The sequence below is a fragment of the Theropithecus gelada genome, chromosome 14, assembly GCF_003255815.1.
Source record: "Theropithecus gelada isolate Dixy chromosome 14, Tgel_1.0, whole genome shotgun sequence".
Taxonomy (NCBI): Eukaryota; Metazoa; Chordata; class Mammalia; order Primates; family Cercopithecidae; genus Theropithecus; species Theropithecus gelada.
Genome location: NC_037682.1, coordinates 104951800 through 104972486, shown reverse-complemented (window position 1 = coordinate 104972486; position 20687 = coordinate 104951800). Strand labels below are relative to the sequence as shown.

At 42.1% G+C, this 20687-nt stretch overlaps 1 protein-coding gene across 4 annotated transcripts in view; it reads right to left on the bottom strand.

Annotated features, from left to right (window-relative positions):
• TTC12 (tetratricopeptide repeat domain 12) overlaps positions 1–19005 on the bottom strand; it is a 52665-nt gene extending 33660 nt beyond the window's left edge. For 2 of the 4 annotated variants that reach the window (XM_025357577.1, XM_025357578.1), the window contains exons 1-7: positions 18917–19005; positions 17235–17307; positions 10088–10251; positions 9516–9537; positions 8846–8923; positions 7884–8005; positions 3570–3629 (exon numbers count right to left, since the gene is read on the bottom strand). In XM_025357577.1, the coding sequence (XP_025213362.1) occupies positions 3570–3629; positions 7884–8005; positions 8846–8923; positions 9516–9537; positions 10088–10251; positions 17235–17292 (504 nt within the window). In that variant the 5' untranslated portion in view covers positions 17293–17307; positions 18917–19005. Of the gene's footprint in view, positions 1–3569; positions 3630–3740; positions 3905–7883; positions 8006–8845; positions 8924–9515; positions 9538–10087; positions 10252–17234; positions 17308–18351; positions 18558–18623 lie in introns of all 4 variants that reach the window. The other 2 variants (XM_025357580.1, XM_025357579.1) reach the window with 2 other exon arrangements.
• Between the last annotated feature and the right edge of the window lie 1682 nt (positions 19006–20687).

Below are 20687 nucleotides of genomic sequence, written 5' to 3'. Positions count from 1 at the left end.
TTGGAGAGGCCCAAGGTCACACAGATAACAAGTCGAAGAGCTGGAATTTGAAATTTGGCCATTAAACTCTCAAGGGTTTAAAAATGACACCAAATCTCCTTCAGAAAGGTGCTACAGAAAAGAGCATATAAATGCTATAGAAAATGCTACTGAAAAAAATCAGTGGAAGAAAATATGCTTGAAAATGCAGTCTTTAAAAGGGCATGCAAAGGTGGAGGGATATGGGCCGAGTCTTAGTGACACGTAGAGGTGAAGAGAGGAGGATGGAGGGAGAGTGGGCTGGGCAAGAACTTGAGAGTACAAGGGGCTTTGGGGACAGTCCAGCTGGGATCGAGGGGCAGGTACTGGGTGGAGAGAAGATCCCATCTTGAGCCACACTGGAGGAGGGTGAGTCACCAATGGCAGTGTGGAGGTAAGCTGGTAGGAAGGTGGCATGCAGATGTGATCAGAGGAGGGAAAGGCTGAACAAGAGGTATGGTGGGCTGAACAATGAGAGATGAGTAAGGAGAGCAGAACAATCACTTAGAACAAGGGCTAATGTCTGAAGTCCTGGTGACAGTGGAAGGGAAAGGAAGTGCAGATGCCAGAGCTATGTCAAAGAAAGATCTGACCAGCATCAACTAACTATCAGCGATAAGGGTGATGGAGGATGTGAAGTCAAAACCAGGGGCCTAGATACCTGAAAGACGTGGTGTGTCATTAACAGAAAGAGGTCAGCTAGGGCAGGGAGTGAGAAAGGCTGAGTGAGAAGATGAAGAGTTGGCTTCTAGACATACCGAGTTTCAGATGACATCAAGACTATCAAAAGGCACCTGCAGGAGGCAGCTGACATGCAGCCCTGGAGCTGGGGAAGGGGAGACTGGGGAAGCAGGTCTGAGAGCCATTTGCAGAGATAAGAGTTGAGCCCATGAGAGAAGAGAGCTGTAAAGGAGTAACTGTACAGAGACAAAAGACAGGGAGCAGAGGGGTGATCCCTCATGAATTCACAAAGGATAAAATTGAGGAAGCAGGAAAGGGATGGTCAAAGAGAAAAGAGGAAACTCTAGCACTTCAGCTCATGAAAGCCAAATATTCACAGTACATTCACTGGCAGAGCACCGGGGTTACAGCAGGTGGGGGAAACCGAGCCCCAAGCATTAAAGCCTTGTCCCCGACCTATCGTGTGTCACCGTGAAGTGCGGATAGCTGTGAATTTGCCTTCCTAAGACAATGACGCAAAAGGCTGCTAATGGATTTTTCTCACTAATAGGCCCATTCTCCTTTGACCAGGTATCAACCCTCACGAGAATGTTCTTGGGTGAACCCCAGCTTCCCCTTGAAGGAATCCTGCCTTCAGAGGAAGATGTATTTCATTGTGCAAGAAGTGTTCTGCTGAGAAAGAAATTATTCTGGTCCTAATTGAAACCAGCTTTGCTGCCTTATCTTCCTTGACAAGAAACATCAGTCTTGAAATATCATCACATAAGCTTGTCTCTACCAATTTAAAAGTGTCAAAAAAGATTAAGTTGGCATGAAAGTACTAATACTATTAGTAACGGAGTGCCAGTGACGTTCGCTATTGATACATTAATTTTAAAGAGAGCAAAAGTTTTAAATTCACCGCTGTAACATAAAACAAATCATTATTAGTTTTTAGAACTCTTTGTACATTTTTTTTTTCTCATTTCTCCAAGTGTTTACCCAAACCTCTTCAACTGGGAGCCTCGCTGGGCATTTAACAAGATTGGCTGCTGAGTGTCAGCGTTTTTTAATGTCAGCTCCATTGGGCCTGCTTGGCCTCGGTTTCACTGTTAATTACATTGTACTTCAATTAACATTTGGGAACAGGCCAGTGTGTTATCCTGAATCAGCATGATGGTATGTCTGCCCCTTTGGCCTTTTTTAGATCAGAAAAGATACTCTTGGTGAACCTGTGAGGAGATCATGTTTCTTCCACAGATGGGAAAGACATCCACACCCAGGGATTATGGGGTTCAAAGTTGCAGTGGAGAGGCCCTTTATAGAGGTTAAGAGCATGGGCTTAGAGTTAGACAGACACTAGCTTCATGATCCTGCACAAAGTACTTAATTAATCACTGAGGCTTGATTTCCTCGTCAGAAAAATAGAGAAAATAGTGACACTGAACAGAACAGAATAGAATTTTGTGAGCATGCAGCAAATGTTGTTTGCTGTTATTACTGGAAAAACCAAGGAAAACATCCTTGCCTCTCTCTTCTCCTGCAGAATAATGATAGAAAAAGAAATCATTATCAGGCAAGGCAACAAAGCAGGTTAGTGGACCTATGATGGAGCTGTGAAGAGCTTGACGTCATCAGCTTCGGCCCCAACCTTATAACTTAAAGACTATACTCATGCAATGGAACAAAATTTGCCACACATTGTATCTTCTAAGGGATAAAGAAATTGGACACTCCAGATGTCAGTGTTAAGAGGATCCCTAGTGTTTTATGAATGATTATAAGCAGAGGTGACTTTCTCATTCATCCCGGTTTCCTCTGCTTACCCTCTCAACAAGAAATAAAGCAGATATGGCCAGTATGCTGCTAGGAAAGTGTCCTCTTGTTTTCGGACATACTCATTAGGCTAGGGTAGCTGCACTGTACCCAAGAATTGAAGCCACAGGATAAACTTGGCACACTCTCCTGGAACCTCAATTTTACTTGATTCTAAGTTACTGAAAATAATGCTGTTATATCAAAACAAACAGGTAACTTTCATGAAGTGCTGTGCAAAATTAACAAGGTTTTTAAGATAAAACACACATCTTAAAAGAAATTTCATGCTTTCTGCTTCTAGTCCCTCTCGAGGGGCTCATGTCCATTCTCCTCTGCTGTTAGCAGCAAGTGCAGAAGTCTGAGAAGCACTAGTTTTGGTTACTTAGTTAAAACCCCTGTGACAGAGTAATTCAGGGGAATGTAGATTAAGGGTTACTTAAATATTTGGTCATGTCCCTAAAAAGTGATTGTGTTATTTCTCTTTTAGTAACTCTTAACATTTCCATCAACAGTCTTTACGTCTATGCATCTTTCACCATCTATTTTGGCAGATTTCAGAGGAAATGCCATGCGTAGAATTATTTTATCTGCCCAAGGCCTGACTAAAGTTGAAAAATAGGAATTCTTTCTTCTGATTATTCCTCTACAAATAGAGGATGCTATATTTTCAAATTATTAGGGCTGGAGGGAAAAAACACAAACCGACAAGGAAGAACAGCATTGCAGCATTGCAGAAATCAGCTCCAACGGCTGGCCCCGGAAGAGAGAGGGAGGCATTTCCACTAACACATAGAACAAAGTGTCTGATAACACAAGAGTAAAGAAGGAGCTGTAGTAATATAAGACACTGAAAATTCAATAGCAGCAGCTCCCTGGATTGCTTTCTAGGAACCAGGCACTTTCTGTGCATTGTCATGACCCTCCTAACAATTCTATTCTATCCCATTCTACACATGAGGAAACTGAAGCTCTGGCTACAGAGGTTATATCCTTTCCTATCTTGATACACTGGCAGCTGCCTTCTATCTACTTCAGCCCAATACCATCATGGGGGAAAAGAAATACTCTCTTACCTTGAGAGCCCATTCACAATCCACCAGGGCCTTCTCATAGTTCTTAAGTTTCATATAAGCCTGTAATGAAACCAACAGCTGATATTCACACACAACTCTGCATCAGGCAGTTTTCAGTTCACACAGAAAGAACATTCGAACAGTAGAATGTCAGCAAGAACTATCCCCTACCTAGATCAGTCATGGTCCTGCCAGGAAACAGATGGCACACTTACACTGGGCAACTGAGAGTTGAATCCAGGGACCTCTTCCACGGTGAAGGCAGGGCTTAGGGAACCTGACAAGGGATGCTACAGAATCTCAGAGCTAGCAACAGTGGACAGCCATTACCACTGCTGTAATAGAAGGGGCAGAAGGAGGGAGCAATGAACACAATGGGAGAGGATAGCTCTGCGAAAAGAACTGCCTGATATGAGCTGAGGCCTTCACTAGAGCCAAAGGCCAGGAGAATAATACCCAATCTCACTTTTCCTCCTTCCTTCTTATTTTATTGGCTGAATGCAAATGGAGGCTAGAAGGCTGGGAAGCCAAGGAGCCACTCCACACAGGTCAGCCCTCCAGGGCACAGTGCAGGGAAGGATCTAGAGGGACACAGAAAATACCCAGCTCACTAGCTACATCCAAGAAGGAAGAGCTGAATTCTGTAGTCTACCCTGCTGTGAATGTTCCAGAAAAACACCAAATGATAAAGGGAATAAAAAAGACAGATAATTAGAGCCCTCATACACTGCTGGTGGGAATTAAAATGGCACAGCCCCTCTGGAAGATAGTCCGGAAGTTCTTCAGAAGGTTATGTTACCATATGACCCAGTAATTTTACTCCTAGGTATATCCCAAGAAGAATATAAACATACATCCATACAAATGCTTATACATGAATGTTCATAGCAGAATTATTCATGATAGTCAAAAGGCAACAATCCAAATGTCCATCAGTGATGAAGGGATACATAAAATATGGTACATCCATACAATGGAAAATTATTCAGCAATAAAAAGAAATGAAGAGTTGATACATACCATAACATGGATGAATCTTAAAAACATTATGATAAACGAAGGAAGCCAGTCACAGAAGGACAAATGTATGATTTCATTTATATAAAATGTCCAGAACGGACAAAGGTATAGAGACAAAAAGTAGATTGGTGATTATCTCGGGCTGAGAGTAGCAATGGGAGGATTGGGGAGTTGACAGGTAAAGATGAAGTTTTTTGGGGGATGATGATGAAATGTTCAAAAATTGTGATGGTCGCACAACTCTGTGATTATACTAAAATCCCATTAAATTGTGTACTATAAAAGGGTGAACTGTATGGTATGTGAATTACATCTCAATAACGCTGTTATCAAAATATAATAAAAAAACTCTGCTTCTGTCCTCCCGAGCACAGCAGAAAAAAAATGAAAGAAGTAGAGTGACATATGAGAGTCAAGAGCATCACCATGAACCCTTAGTATCAAATGCCTGGGGCACTCTTTTAGAATCCCTTAGAATTGGGGAAAATCTTGAAAATCAAGAATTGACTCAGAATTCCGTGATCCATTCAAACTTAACTGATTAAGAACTTAGATTGAGAACTAGAGGAATATAAACAAATGAACGACTATTTAGAAACAAGCACAATGGCTACTATAACCTCTCTATTAATTACTGGACACAGTAAGTGGTCAATAAAGTCTTATCAAATTGCACTAAGTAGCCTTGAAGCACTCTTCTTCTGGAAAGCTCCCTAAGAGGCAGCACCGATCATCCCATTTGTACAAAAGGATAGCCAAGCACCAGGGGCAGTGGCTTTTCCAGGGTTCCATCAGTCACCAATAATAAAGCCAGTACTACACGTAGGATTGTCCATGATCAAAACTGTACCAGGGTACTGCAACACTCTTAACAACAAACCTGATGAGATATTTGCATGGACAAGCCAATTGTGGGGTTAATGTTGCAACTCACAGGTAATCCAAGTATCCAACCCAAGTGAGAAGAGAGCAGGCAACAGCCAGCAAATGCATTGAAATCATGCCGCTCTTGGCTCCCATAGCAAGGAAGCTGCAAGTGGTGCTTTCATTAACTCACATTCTGTAGTAATTAGAGAAGATGACTCTTTGAGCTATCTGTTCTGTAAAGCATCCTCCTTTTCTCCAGGGTCTCAGGTTTCATTTGAAAATTAGGGGATGTGAGAAGGAAGCTGGCATCATTCTAGACAGCTGTGGCCATGATTTCATGGCACTATTATTCAGGAATCGTGCAGACTCTGAAGAAGTCTTCATGGGTTGCAACAATTTCTCTACACGGCCTTTTACTTTTTTTTTTTCTTTCTCTCTTAAGGCTTGGATTAAACACCCTATAACTTCCTCAATCTCTTTCGCTTTTGCACATTTTAAAAAAGAACTACTTTTTCCAAACAGCAATTAAACTCCAGATTTATCTAAATTATACCGGCAATCTATTGATCATAACATTAACTCCAGGGGAAAAACAAAGCAATGAAAGGTTAGGTTTTCTCTCTAGCAAGAGAAAACTTACAGGGTCCTTATTAAGTGTTTTCTAACACTGCATGCATACAGGGAAGCATTTTAAAAATAGTTCAGTGGTTCAAACGGTTTGTAACACCAGGGAGTACATTTTCCATTTTTTTGTCTCTGTGTAAGTTTTCTCCTTGGGAAAGCTGGGAGGAATCACTCCCTCAAACCTTTTCATTACATTTCCTTATATTTATCCACATTCATTCTTAATGTGATTCTTCAGAACTAATCAAAGTGCTGCTTAAAAATGAGTGCAGTGAAAATATAACTAATTCAGATGAATCAGAGTATAGACAGTCTGAATTAGATATGTCTGAATTACATAACTTTTTTAAAGCAATTCAATTTTATTGCTTTCAAATAACTTCAGAGTAACACAACTGAACAAGCATCAGTAGGCAGATGTTTTTAGAGACCAAATTTGGTAATAAATAAGAAGGAACTATAATTATTCTATTAATTGCTTGCATTTAAGCGATGCTTCTGAATTGTCAACAGAAACTTAACTCCCTTAATTGGACTTATTGTGCTTCCAATGTTATGTAACTAAAAAAGGATTTATTGAACATCTGCTATAAATAAAGCATTAAGGGAAAAAGTATATGGTAGTTTTTGCCCTCAAAAAGTTTATAATCTTGTTCGGGTAATGCAATGTACTGTTAAATCAACCTCTGGCCATCTTTTTTACCGATTCACTTCCTTATAACTAGTTTTCTCCAAAATTGGGATAGTTTAAGTGACACTTCAATTCTAGTCTAACTTATCCAAATTGCTAAACTAGTGAGATTATACTGCTTGGATTTATTTATCATTAAGTCACTATCACTCCCCAGACATTCTGGCCTCTGAATGTCCTGTTTCTTGCTTCCAATCCTCTTTCTCAACATCCCAGAGCCAGACATTCTTAATCTCGAGTTAGGGAAATTGGAGCTGATGAGGACTCTGCTGCAGCCTCTCCCTCTTGCAAATGACAAGGCATCGCCAAGTCCACCTCACACAGGTCCTGCTGACATATTCTGACCATGGGGTAATTACGTCCACGAATCTGCCAAATTTTCAGGCCTGTCTGGCAGAGAACTCTACCACACAGAAACTAAACTACTTTTCAAACACAAGGTCACAGGTGATGGTTTTGTTTCAGTTGAGAGCTATCAGCCCATCCCTTCATTAAGTGGTAAATAAACATCTGGGTGGTTTTTACCTGGTGTTCCAAGAAACTGAGCTCATTTGTGACACATACTAAGGCATAAAAACTTTAAGAAACCCAAAATTTCCAAGAAATTGGTTCTAGGACCACTTGTTATCCACTTTACCCCCGTCGCAGAATCTTAAAGAGAGACTGATACAACGAATGAGAAACTAATAGGAGCGCATCCCCTAGGAGTTAAGACTAGTACCAAAAAAGGAGGCTGAAGAAATCTGTTGGTAGCAGAATTCTAAGGTCCTATAGGTCATTTCATTCCACTAGTTTTCTCCTTTATCCACAGGGACAAGTGCATGGTCACCATCAGTGATATGACAGAACTGACTTATACTATGGAGACAGCTGATAATGGGCAGTTCTTCCCAAGTCCTCCTGCAGTGATTTCAAATTAGATCATGGTGAGAATATTTGCATCATGGAAACTGGTAAATGCTACGTATAAGTCAGCTCCTCCCACACCCAAAACAAGAGCCAGTTCTTATAAACATTTCCCAGTCCAACATCTAGTCTCATCTTTGTTTTCCCAGGTTTAGTGGTAACTATTCCCTGAGAAAGCCCCATAGACACATGCTTGCCTCACTGACCTGGGCTCGGTTGGTGTACAGCACTTTCACGTCCTTTAGCTTCTCCAAACCCTCACTATAGTGCAGGATAGCTGTTTCATAATTGCCTTCAGCAAATGCTTCATTCCCTTTTTCTTTTAGGGCTATGGGAATATAAGTCACACAGATGAGCTCTCACCACACATCAGAAAATCTCTCAGACTTTATTCCCCCGATTTTCCAATTCTACTTTGAAGGTCTTCACTTCTATTGATCCTAAAGGGACTCAACATTTGTTTTTCTCTGCAGATATTTCAGGACCAGCTTCTTCAAGTATATTTTTTTTCTCGAAATCCACCCATGTCTTCTAAGTAGATTCTCAGAAAAAGTAAACGTTTCTGCACCAAGGCTCAGAACCATACTAAGTTTGCCACAGAGACCAAATCTGTGCATTCGGTGTCTCATAAAGAGGGTCAAATAATTAATTTTCCCAACAAAGATGGAATCATTCAGATCTGCAGCACACACAGCCCTGGGTGGTATAAAATAAATTGAAAACATTCTTCTATCGTATGTATCTCCCCACAACATACACAATCCCATCCCTTCCTTTTCCTTGATTTCTCCTCTCTTTTCTCACAGCTGTTTTATTCTTCTTTTCCACTTCTTCATCTATGCCTTAGTCTAGCCAGTGGCAGCTCACTCTCACCCCCCACTACTTCCTGAGCACTGTTTAGTACGATTCACTTTGCTCTGCTAAGTGCACAGGGATGCTTTAGAAAGAGGTTTCACTGGAGGTAGGTATATCCTACCCCCTGCTTGTTGCAGCAGGAATAAAGAAGAGACCACCAATGATTTCCTTCTGGCCAAGTCCCATTGCCTCGAGCCCATCACAAACCTCACCACTGGGAATCTAGATGTCCTCAAATGTCAGCATTCAGGCTTTCGTGTGCTCTTTCTAGCACAAATCATCCCACCATTGAAACGTAAGGACTGACAATTACCATCTGCTAAGACTTTGTTTTCCCTTCTTCTCTTGGCTCGTTCCTTTGCATCCTTCTCCACAGATGCCAAGAAGGCCTCTGACAGCAGGGTAATTTCAGATATTAAAAAGAAAAATCCAAATACTATAATCAGTTATTTAGCTCAAATTCAGAAGAGTTACTTTAGAGTCACACGTATGCATATGCACACAGGCGCACACACACGCGCACACACAATTCTGAGGCAACTAAAATGACATTTTCTTAATTTGACATTAAATGGTAATCTGTGTGCTTTATTATTATACATGATGGCTATGACTGTGCTTCAAATTTGAATTATGTCTTTTAAAAGAGTTTTTCTTTGAAGACAGATTTTTTTGTTCTGTTTAGCATAATGAGCTTCTGAGCTGAGCAACAGAGAAACTATCTGGATCCCTTGAACAGGGTAAATTGGATGATACAGAATAAATGAATTGAGTTTACAAAAGGTTGACCAACAGAAAATAGAGAAAAACCTCTCAGGGACGTTCCTGCTGACCACTAGTAACAGAATGGGATGATCAGCAGGTTTTTGTTCACAGGTTGTTTGTAAGCCCAGAGGCAATAATTTAAAGGTCTGGGAGCTACACTCAATCAAAACTGGTCCTATATAAAGAATAAAAATTGGGAAGAAAGATGCTATCCTTACCTGAGTTTACTTCTTCGGCACTCTGTAGATGTAGGTTATCATAAAAACAAAGAAACAAATTTCAAAAACCACTCTCTAATTTATATGCATATAAACCAAGAAGGCAAATCAATTACAAACAAGAGGTCACTTCCTTTAACCATCAAAACTGAAGAGATCAGAATTCAGGGGGCTTGCTTTAAATCAGGAGATCTGATTATGGGCAAAATTGCTATGGGACCGAGTCTGCAAAACAAGGCTGCCCAGGTCAAGAGACCTCAGCTGTGGCTTATGAGTTGGAAATGAGTTAGAATACATTACCTTAAAAGTACAGCTTAAATATATCACACAAGCTCAGGGGGTGGAGAGGCGAAGTTTTCATTAAAATAGATTCAAAGGGTTGTTCAAAGATAACCCAGAAAGATCAAAGGAAAAAAATTGAATTTTATACTTTCTTATAAAAAATAAATCTAATGAATCTAAGAAACAAAAGACCATTTCAGCCTCGCCGGACAGTTTGAGATGAAACTACTGCCTTGGTGTAGGTCTTCTCACTGTCTGTACTTATATAACTTCTCAATAGAAAAAGAAACCTTCACAGCAGTTTGTGGAGGACTGATCACAGTCTTATTCAAGGTGGTCCTGCATTCATCCTCCTCCTGGTCTTCCTCCATAAGCAGCAGTCTCTTTTCTGTCTCCAGGACAGCATTCTGTTGCACAACTGGGTCATCAGAATTCATCTCCTGAATTAAATTGGCTAGAGAAGAAATCAGATGTGACTTAATCAAACAAGATATTCAAAAGACTCTATTCACTAGAAAGGATGGTGCATAAAATGTATGGGAAAGATCTTAAAGAAAAAAAATAGCGCAATCAAAAGCAAAATAGAGCAAGCAGAACCAATGAGAAAAAATTAACATATATATATATATATATTTTTTTTTTTTTGCCTAGAAAAAAGTTGCAGGTGAGTGTAGCTATTAGCTTTAAGGAACAGAGTTTTAAGCCATTATTCAATTCAACAATAATTTATGGAGAACTCATTATTAGATATTATGTTGATGTTATAGATAACAATGATGAATAAAAAAAGATCCATTTTTGAAGAGTTTATGAACTTGTGTGGGAGACAAACATGTAAGTATAGGCAGCTCCAAAATCACAAAACAACAGCCCTTAACCCTATCCTCACCTGTCTTCACTGTACTGCCTATCCAGCTTAGATTCCATGGTCAATCACTTGGCAGTCATCCTGCCCACATACTCAACTCCCTTCCCCCACTATCCCACCTAACAGACAAAATTCCAGCTCTACATGATTCCAATTACCCAATTCTCTCAGTCTGTATTAGGAATGCTAAGTACTGAAGGAGACAGATAGATGCCTGGGGGACTGGTCCAAACTCAACTGGACCTTCAGTGATGCCTAGCAATCCTTGTTATCCTAGGCAAGATATCCTATCATTCCCCCAATGACTTTTAACAGTTTGTAATCTGAACCTGACCATCTCAAAAAGATGACCTTACTTATCAATTCAGAGAGGAGAGAGATGCCATCAACTTCCTGCCACTAAAACGACGAAACTGCCTATACCTACATCCATCCTTCCTTCCTACCAGGAAAAAGTGCCCAATCTTCAGTGAGGTTAGTCCCTCATCCTGGGCCCAGGAGTCCATCGTCATGTTTTGCATAATCAGGAACCCTGCATCACCAATTAATAATCCTATTGCACAATATTTTCAACCCATTCCATTCGACCAGCTTCTTCCTAAATGTATTTATGTACTTTAAATCTCTCCTAATGCTCTGTCTCCTCCCCTTCACAATGAAACTTCTTAAAGACATTTTCTTGTTCCAATTTCTTCATTTCCCACTGACTCTTCAAGGAAGTTTGAAATTTTTTAATTGTACAATATTTTAAGCATACAGAAAGTAATATAACATTTTTGTTTCTATGCCATTTATAAGTTAATGGTATCTTTTCTCCAGCATGTTTTAATGCTTAGTATTTGTATCATTTAGATTTTGCTGCATCACACACCACGTCAAAACTTAGTGGTTTGAAACAAACCACCATTTTTGTGGCTTAGTTTACAATTCTCTAAGTCAACAATCTGAGCTGGATTCAGCTGGCCAGTTCTTCCAGTTTCAGCTGGACTCACACATATATCCATGGTCAACTGTCAGTCATCTAAGTGGCTCTGCTTTAGAAAGTCTGCTGGCTGTTGGCTTGAGAAATGCGAGCAATGAGGGGAAGTGTGTCTTACCTTCTCATGAGTGGCATGAGTGCAAGCCCCAATTCACATGCATTTTTCAAGCCTGTGTGTGTCATGTTTGCAAACATCCTTTTGGCCAAAGTGAGGCACATGGCCAACCAACCCAGATTCAAGGGGTAGAGAAATAGGCTCCACCCTTGATAGGAAGAAAGGAATTTGTAACCCTTCTTGCAATCTATCAGAATATTTGTGTATGCAATATTTAAACAATTTTTAAAAATAGTTGTATAAAATGTGCATTCGTTTGCAACTTACTTTTTTCTCTTAAGATGCTTTAGACATTTGTTCTTGATACATATAGTTCAGTTGATTCATTTAAACCATTATATATACCATAGTTAATCCATTCTCTTATTGACCGCCAGGTGGTTTTTAATTTTAGTTTTTTCTAAAGTAAATAAATGCTGAATTGAATATCTTTATTTACATATTTCCCTGTGCACATATGTTACAAATCCTTCAGGATGTGGCTGTACCAATTTTTACTCCTACAAAAGTGTACAAGAGGGAGTTCCCATTCTTCTACATTCTTGTCATCACTTGCTAGGTTAAACTTTTTAATTGCTGTCAATGTAATGAATGGGAATGGTATTTCATTAATGTTTTAATATGTATTTTGCTGAATGTGATTGGAATTGAGCATCCTCTTACTGATTTGCACCCATTTGGATTTCTATGAAGAGCCTACTCCTATCCTTGGCCAATTTTCTATTGGGTCATTGTCTCTTCCTTATTAGTTAACATAATTTCTTTTCAAAAAAAAATTTTTTTTTTAAGAGACAGTCTGGCTACGTTGTCCAGGCCGGATTTGAACTCCTGGGCTCAAGTGATACTCCTGCTTCAGCTTCCTGAGTAGCTAAGACTACAGGTACACACCACCTTGCCTGGTTGATTTGATTGTGAAACAGGGGAGTTCTCTGATCCCCCTCGCAGGACATGCGACAGAGGTGTGGCTTGCCTGTTCAGTCACCACCACTACTCAAACCCCTGAGGGGAGGGGGAGACAAGTGCAGGAGCCCAACTGGGAGCATGTTACTGTGTGTCCTTTTAGCCCTGCCATCTGTGGACGACTTGAGTGTTAACCAGCTCGATGGATCCTCTGCCTTTTCACAAGGCTTTTTGTATCCTGAGCTCTTGCCCAGCGTCCCCGGAAGAACCGGGTCACACACAGGCTTGAAGGATGAATGTGGGGTTTTATTGAGTGGTGGAGGTGGCTTTCAGTGGGATGGATGGGGAACTGGAAGGGGGGATGGAATGGAAAGATGATCTTCCCCTGGAGCTTGGCCATCCAGGGGCCAAACTGCCTTCTGACTGCTCCCAGCCAAACTCCTCTCAGCGTTCAGACATTCCTCCTCTTTGCTCTGCTGTGTCATTCTGCCATTTGTCTGCTTGTGTCCTCATCTCCTCACCTGCACCTCGCCTGCTTCTGGAGCCTGCAGTTCAGGGTTTATATGGGCACAGGATAGGGGAGCATGGCAGGCCAAAAGGCAACTTTTTGGGCACAAAAACAGAAATGCCTGTTCCCCCTTAAGGCTGCAGAACTCCAGGCTTGAAGGTGGGGTCTTTGCCAGGGAACCACCCTCTCCTACCCACTATTCCCGTCTCCTATCCTTATCAGTTGTATATTCTGGACTGGTTACATGTATTTCCAAGCATCTTCCCCTTGGGTATGCTTTGTCTTTTCATTTGTTTTTATGGAATATTTTGTTGAAGAGATTTTCTTTTTAATCTTAATGTGTTAAATATACCAATCGTTTCCTTTACAATTTAGGCCTTTTGTGTCAGTAAGGTTATAAATATACTATTTTATGGTATTTTATAAAAGTTTTAAAGTTTTTTTCTCATTAAGGTATGTAATTCACCTGGAGTTGACTTTCATGTAGGGCAGGAGCATTATTTGTGGAGAAGTCCCTGCCAGCAATGTGTCTCATCAGCCCTGTAATATGTGCGAGTCTGCTCCAGGCTCTGCATTCCTTTCCCCTGATTGTCTTTTCCAGCACCAAAACCTCCATGCGTCGATTACTATGGCTTTATAATAAATCTTCAACGTCAGGTAGGGAGGGTTGTCCTGCTTTTTTTGTTTTTTGTTTTTTTTTTCCTGCAGAGTTTTCTTGGCTCTTGCTGGTCCTTTGCTCTTCCATGTAAACTTTGGAATCAGCTTGCTGAATTTTAGTACATACTACTTTGGGGGTTTTGATTTAAGTTGCATTTACTGTATAGAATATTTTAAAAATCGACATCTTTAACAAATAAGTCTTCCTATGATTAAATATGTCTCCATTTATTTAGCTCTTCTTTCATGTCTTTTAATTAACTTTTTTTATTGACTCAACTCCACACGTTATTCTAATTTCATTGTTTTTCTCCCTAATGTCCTTTTTCTATTCCAGGATCCCCTCCAGAACACTATATGACATTTAGTCATGTCTCCTTAGGCTTCTCTAGGCTGTGACCATTTCTCACCCTTTCCTTATTTTGATGACCATGATAGTTTTGAGTAGTACTGATCAGGTATTTCATAGAATACGTTGCAATTTGGGTTTATCTGGTATTTTTCTCATGGTTAGACTGGGTTACAGGATTTGGGGAAAAAGACCATGGCACATTATGGCATATCAAGGATGCATGCAATCAGCGTGATTTATCAGGAGGTTAACCTTGATCATCTGTCTGAAATTGTGTTTGTCAACCTTTTCCACTGTAAAGTTACTTTCTTCCCTCTCTTTCCATACTGTACTCTTCGGAAGCAAGTCACTAAATGTATCTCACATTTAAGGGGTAGAGATGCTCCATCTCCTTGAGGGAAGAGTCACTACATAAATTAGTTGGAATGGATTTGCTGCTTTCAGGGTAAACACAAATTCCTTACCATGGTTTCCAAGGTCTTTCCTAATATGGCCCCTCCATATTCAGATCGGACTCTTCTCTCCTTGATCTCTTCTTTCCAGCTATATGGGGCTTTTTATTCTTTCACTTCCTCAAAAGCACCACACTCTTTCTTCACTCTTAGCTTTCCTGCCTCCTTACTTCCCACCCAGAATACTCCCGTCATCTCCCCAGTGACCAACTCCTACTCACTCTTCACATTTTGCCTAAATCTCACTTCTTCAGGAAAACTTAATTTGATTTCTGTTATAGACTAAATTGCATCCCCCCTGCCAAATTCACATGTTGAAGCTATAACTCCTGGTATGACTGTATTTGTAGACAGGGCCTTTAAAGAAGTAATTAATTATTGCCCTAATCCAATATGACTAGTGTCCTTATAAGAAGAGAAACACCAAATACATCCACGCACAGAGAGATGACTACGTGAGGGCGCAGCGGGAAGGTGCCCATCTGCAAGCCAAGGAGAGAGGCCTCAGAAGAAACCAAACGTGCTCACATCCTGGTCTTAGATTTCTAAACTCCAGATCTCTTAAGAAAATAAAGTTTTGTCATTTAAGCCAGCCAGCCTATTTTGTTACAGCAGCCCTAGTAGACTAATACAACCTCCCAAAGCTGGGTTAGATCCCTACACTTTATAATTCTCTCTGTGTCTCATATTGCACACTTGAAATTACTGTTTAATATCTGTTTTCTTCACTGGACTATTGAAACCATGAAAAGAGGTAATTCTTTGACTGTATTCTCTAGGGCCTACCAACACTCAATACATAGCAAGAGCCCAAGAAGTAAATGTACAGAATCTATATACATGTGGCTAAAGCCACATTTCAAACCTGGGCTGCAGCCATAAACACACAGAATCCTAACCACACAGAGTGGAGCTATAAGCCACATTTCAAATACTCAATAATCATGTGGCTAGTGGCTACCATAGTGGACAGTGAGGATTATGGCAAATTTTCATCATCACAGAAAGCTCTATTGGACAGCACTGGTATAAATGATACCTGAATGAACTGTGAGTATCCATAAAAGTTAGCCAGGTTAAAAAAAAAAAAGATGAAGAGGCAGTGGGAATGGCAAAGACCCAGTGCAGAGTGTGAAACACAGAGTATGTGTGGGGGAAACTATCAGCAGTTTATTGTTGCTCAAGCGTGAGGTAGGGAGATATGAGAGAGGTAAGGACAAGGTCATGGGAGGACTTAAGTCCTGATGAGAGCTTGGGATTTATTGTGACTGCAAAAGGAATCCAAGCAGAGAAGTGTCTGGGTCAGATTTGCATTTTAGATACATTACTCTGTGGGGAGTATAAACCTGGAGATAGGAAAAACAATCAGGGGGTTGTTGAAATAGTCTGGGTGAGAGGAACCAGAACAAAGGGAGGGCTAGAGAGGATGGCTCTCCAACCAAACTAGATGGCTAATTGGATGCAGGGTTATGAGGTGGGAGGAGTCCCAGATACTTGTAAATTTCTAGATGGTGGTGTCACCAACTGAGACCAGGATGAAGGGGAGGGTACGAGAAGCAGGTTTTATTTGGGAGGGGGAGGGCAAAGGGGAGGGAAAGAGATGATGCCTCCATTTTGGACACATTTGAGTTATTTGTGGGATACAGTAGGTACGACAGTGATCATAGAGGCAGAGGCTCAGAAAAGAAGGCTAAGTATCCACGTAGATGTGGGGGTCATGAGCATACTGATGGCAGGTAAAGCTACATGTTTAGACCAGCTGAAGAGAAAGGCAGCAGTGGGCCAAGGCCAGAGCTCCATGGAACAGCACTCAGGGATGAGCAGGCCCATGAGGCACACAAGGCATTATACATGTATCATTTATGATGCCACCCAAACTAGCTTTAAAACCAGTTGATTCTATAAACCCAGACAATCTGCTAGAAGCAGCAATTTCAACATATTTCTTGTATTTACTATGGAAGGTCTGTTTGCTTGTTGGTTGGTTTGTTTCTATACTCAAACGAGCTCCCTGAACAGGGACTGACAGGTTTGGAAATTCCTGAAAGTGACCTGTGGGATCACAGTACATATTCTTTGAGATCCAACCTGTCCGAGCTTGGGAAAGGACTTTCTCATCTAGAGGAAGAGAAGGGAATGACGATCATAAGCCATCCATGTAATGTGATGGATTCTAAAGGAAAGCCATTTGATTTTGCCTCTGCAGCTCTAGAACAGAAATGGCTCTACTCTAAAACGGGAGGAATCTCACACTGATCAATGAGGCTCTAGACCCTTGAAGGGAACAGCTAGGTTCATTGTCAGTGAGGAAACAGCAGCTCGTTTTGACCGGATTCCACAAAGAAGGATACAAAATACGGAGGAAAACCATCAGCCTGAATTCCTATCAGAATGTTAACAGTTTCTCTCATACCAATTAACAGCCAGAAAATACGGCCCCGAGGCTATAACTTGCCTCTCAATACCCTTCTGTTTAATTTCAATTACATTCTTTCCCTGAGAGTTACAAACCTGTCAAGCCACCCAGGAACTTAAGAGTAATCATTTCCCTTTATCTACTCCACCTCTCTAAAGCAAAAATTAATTTATGATTTACTAGTACTTACTGATTTCATCCACATTTTTAAGAAATTTCTGCAGATCTTTCTCTTGATCAGCATCCATTGTGAACCGGAATCCCTAAGGGATGCAGCATAAATGATGAAATTAATAATAAAGCACTAAACAGAATGGTCAGGCTTATTAGCATTCTAAAACTAAGAGCCAAGTGATTATTTTTATGACAGTTTTGTTTATAAATGTCAATGAATAACAGTAGGGTGATCCGTTTCATTCCAACTGCTATTTAAGGCCAAGAGGCACTCATTTATGTGCGGCAATGCTTCCACAAAGCTTCCAGCCTTCCTTTCAGTGCAGAAAACGCTCTGCAAATAGTTCTTCCAAAGCTAACATCAATCCCGGCGATTTAGGGACCTGGCATGGAGATGAGGAGAGAGCAGATGACAGGTTGCCAAGGATAGAGAAATACACTAACTCTTGACTTTGATCATGACAGGCCTGTCTAGTCAGAAACTTAAATGTGGATGTGTGACAGGTAACAAACTTGGGGCAATTTGCATCCAAATGTCCATACTTGTTTAAAATACGCCTTTGGCTTGTTTCTGAAGAGTGAAGAAAGGGTACAAATTGGCTGAAGGGATTAGAACATGATGTTACCATGCTCACCAGCGTCTCTTCTGCTCTAGGTACCTTAGACATTATTTTATAGTTGTTTTTGTGTGAGAAGGCTCCGTGGTGTACCCAGCGGTACTCAGTGCTTCATCCACAGATCATAAAAATCATCAGAAAGCTTGTTAAATATACAGCTTCCTCAGCCGTAGCCCGAGATTTCCAGTCAGTACACCTGGGACAGTGCCCACCCACGAATGTAGATTTTAAACACGTTCCAGGTGATTCTGATTTACAGCCAGGTTTCATAGTAGTGTAACATGATTCTAACACGTAATCTGCCACGAACAAACTGCGAGTGATTTAATCTGAGTCTGGGTGTCCTTATCTCCACCAGTTACAAGCTGTGTGATTCTGGCTAAAGTCACAACCTCTCCGAGCCTCAGAGTCCTCACCCATACTATGGGAAGGTTAGACAGAAACCACGAGGACTACTCTGGGGACTGATGTAAAGCACCAGGCACGCGACGAGCGCTCACTGTGAAGCACCCTTACCTATATAAAACGGGGTGGGGTTGCGGCTTAACTGAATGATCGGTAGGGTTTCTTCCAGGTCAAATCTTTTCAACTCCCACGGAACAGAGGCCCAGTCCAGTGAATTAACCTGCCCAACGGTATGAAGGTTAGAAGGCAGGCACGCGGGTGCAGGGACAGGAGACAACCCCTGTCTCCCAGGGCATGGATCTCAGGGTCCTCACTGCCTGGCCAGTGTCACCCCCACGCTAGAGTGAGAGGGCCAGAGCCAGGTGACGGCGAAGCGACGCCGCCCTCGGTGTTTCACTGGGTAGGGCTGCGGCAGCGGGGGCCTGTGCCCGAGCCCCGCGCCTAGCCCGCCCCAGACGCGCGCTGCCCGCCGGGCGCAAAGAGGCCAGGCCGCCCGCACTGTTGCCCGGCAACCGCTCCCCAGCGTCCGCAGGCCCGGGGCCCTCCAAGCAGGTCCCAGACCGCAGCCGAGACCTTCCCATGCTCTGGGGCCCAAAGCAGCGTCCTCTGCTCGGCTCTGAAGGCCAGTCCAGGACCAGCTCCCACGGGGTATTCCGGGATACCCCGCAGCACCAACCTGACTCGCTCAGCTTTGGACAGGAAATGGCGCAGCTACTGGCCTAGGCTGGGGCGGGGCCAGGAGCCAGGGGCCCCGGGGCGGGACCAGGGGCGGGGTCAAAGGCCGGGGGGCGGGACCGGGGGCGGAACCGGGGGCGGGCGTGGACCCGCGATCACCACCCTAGAGCTCTAGCTCCGGAGCGCGCCAAGTTCAAGGCCAAAGTCGAGGTTGGAATGCCCGATGCCTAGCGCGGGGAGACGGAGGAAGCAAAGTGCTGGTCTCTAAAGCAGCGCCTGCTGCTCGCCTTTTTTCTCCTGAAGAGGGGGTGTCTCACTCCCATTAGCTTAATATCCTTGCCCAAAATGTAAAGTCTCCAGTGTAGTTGTGAATCCGGTTTTGTTTATTGATAAATGTGTGAGTTAGAAGATTTACACATTTATCCTTAGGAGAATTATTTGAGTAACCTTTTTAATCCTCAGTTTTCTCATCTATGAAATGGAGAAATGGCACTTTCTCATACGGTTCATGGTTAAAGTTCTGTAATGGCCCAACAGATTCACCTTGCTCACTGCCTAAACAGAGTTGATTTATCAAGACAGGGGAATTGCAATAAAGAAAGAGTAATTCACACACAGCTGGCTGTGAGGGATACTGGAGTCTTATTACTCAAATCAGTCTCTCTAGCTTTCAGGGATCAGAGTTTTAAAGGATAATTTGGTGGGTAGGGGTCAGTGAGTCAGGAGTGCTGACTGGTAGGATAGGAGATGAAATCACAGGGAGTCAAAGCTGTCCTCTTGTGCTGAATCAGTTCCTAGGTGGGGGCCATAAGACCAGATGAGCCATTTTATCCATCTGGGTGGTGCCAGCTGATCCATCGAGTGCAGTGTCTGTCAAATATCTTAAGCAATGATCTTAGGTTTTACAATAGTTTATGTTATCCCCAGGAGCAATTTGAGGAGGTTTAGAATCTAGCAGCCTCTAGCTGCATAACTCCTAAACCATAATTTATAATTTTGTGGCTCATTTGTTAGTCCCGAAAAGGCAGTCTAATCCCCAGGCAAGAAGCGGATTTGCTTGGGAAAGAGCTGGTATTGTCTTTGTTTCAAAGCTAAACTGTAAACTAAGTTTCTCCCAAAGTTAGTTTGGCCTATGCCTGGGAATGAACAAAGACAGCTTGGAGATGAGAAGCAAGATGGAGTCAGTTAGGTCAGATCCCTTTCACTATCTCAGTTATAATTTTGCAATGGCGGTTTCAGTGCCTGGTACCTAGTCAGTAGGAATGGGTGGCAGACAACATCCGGAGAATCGTAGTAGGGTTTAGAGCAGAATGAGCTAATGGGCACATTCATTCACGCCCCAAATATGTGCACACAGCCCTAAAGAAATTTCAGTCTGTTTTTCTAAACAAAATCTCAGAGTATTATGTGCAGGGTTACCAATGGAAAAAAAGCAGGTTTTGGGGAAACTTGAGCTTAAGTTCATGGTCAGAAACACCTGGAACTTCCTGGCAAATGAGTGCTTTATGGAAACCTGTTTGGTAGGGAACAAGGGGCCCCTAGACATGGAATTCGTCAGAGGGGAGAGGGATCCAGGCATGGCCAGCTAGCTCTAATGTTGATTCCAAGTACAGCATGTTGACTCTCTTGTGGCCTAGGCCCCATAGGATGCATGCTTGTGTCCTGTAGAGAACAGAAGAGCTGTTTGACTGAAGTCTCTATGATGTATTGGTCCACATGCCATCCTGCTTGGGTACCCCCCTAATGCAGCATAACACAAAGGGGCCAGGGAT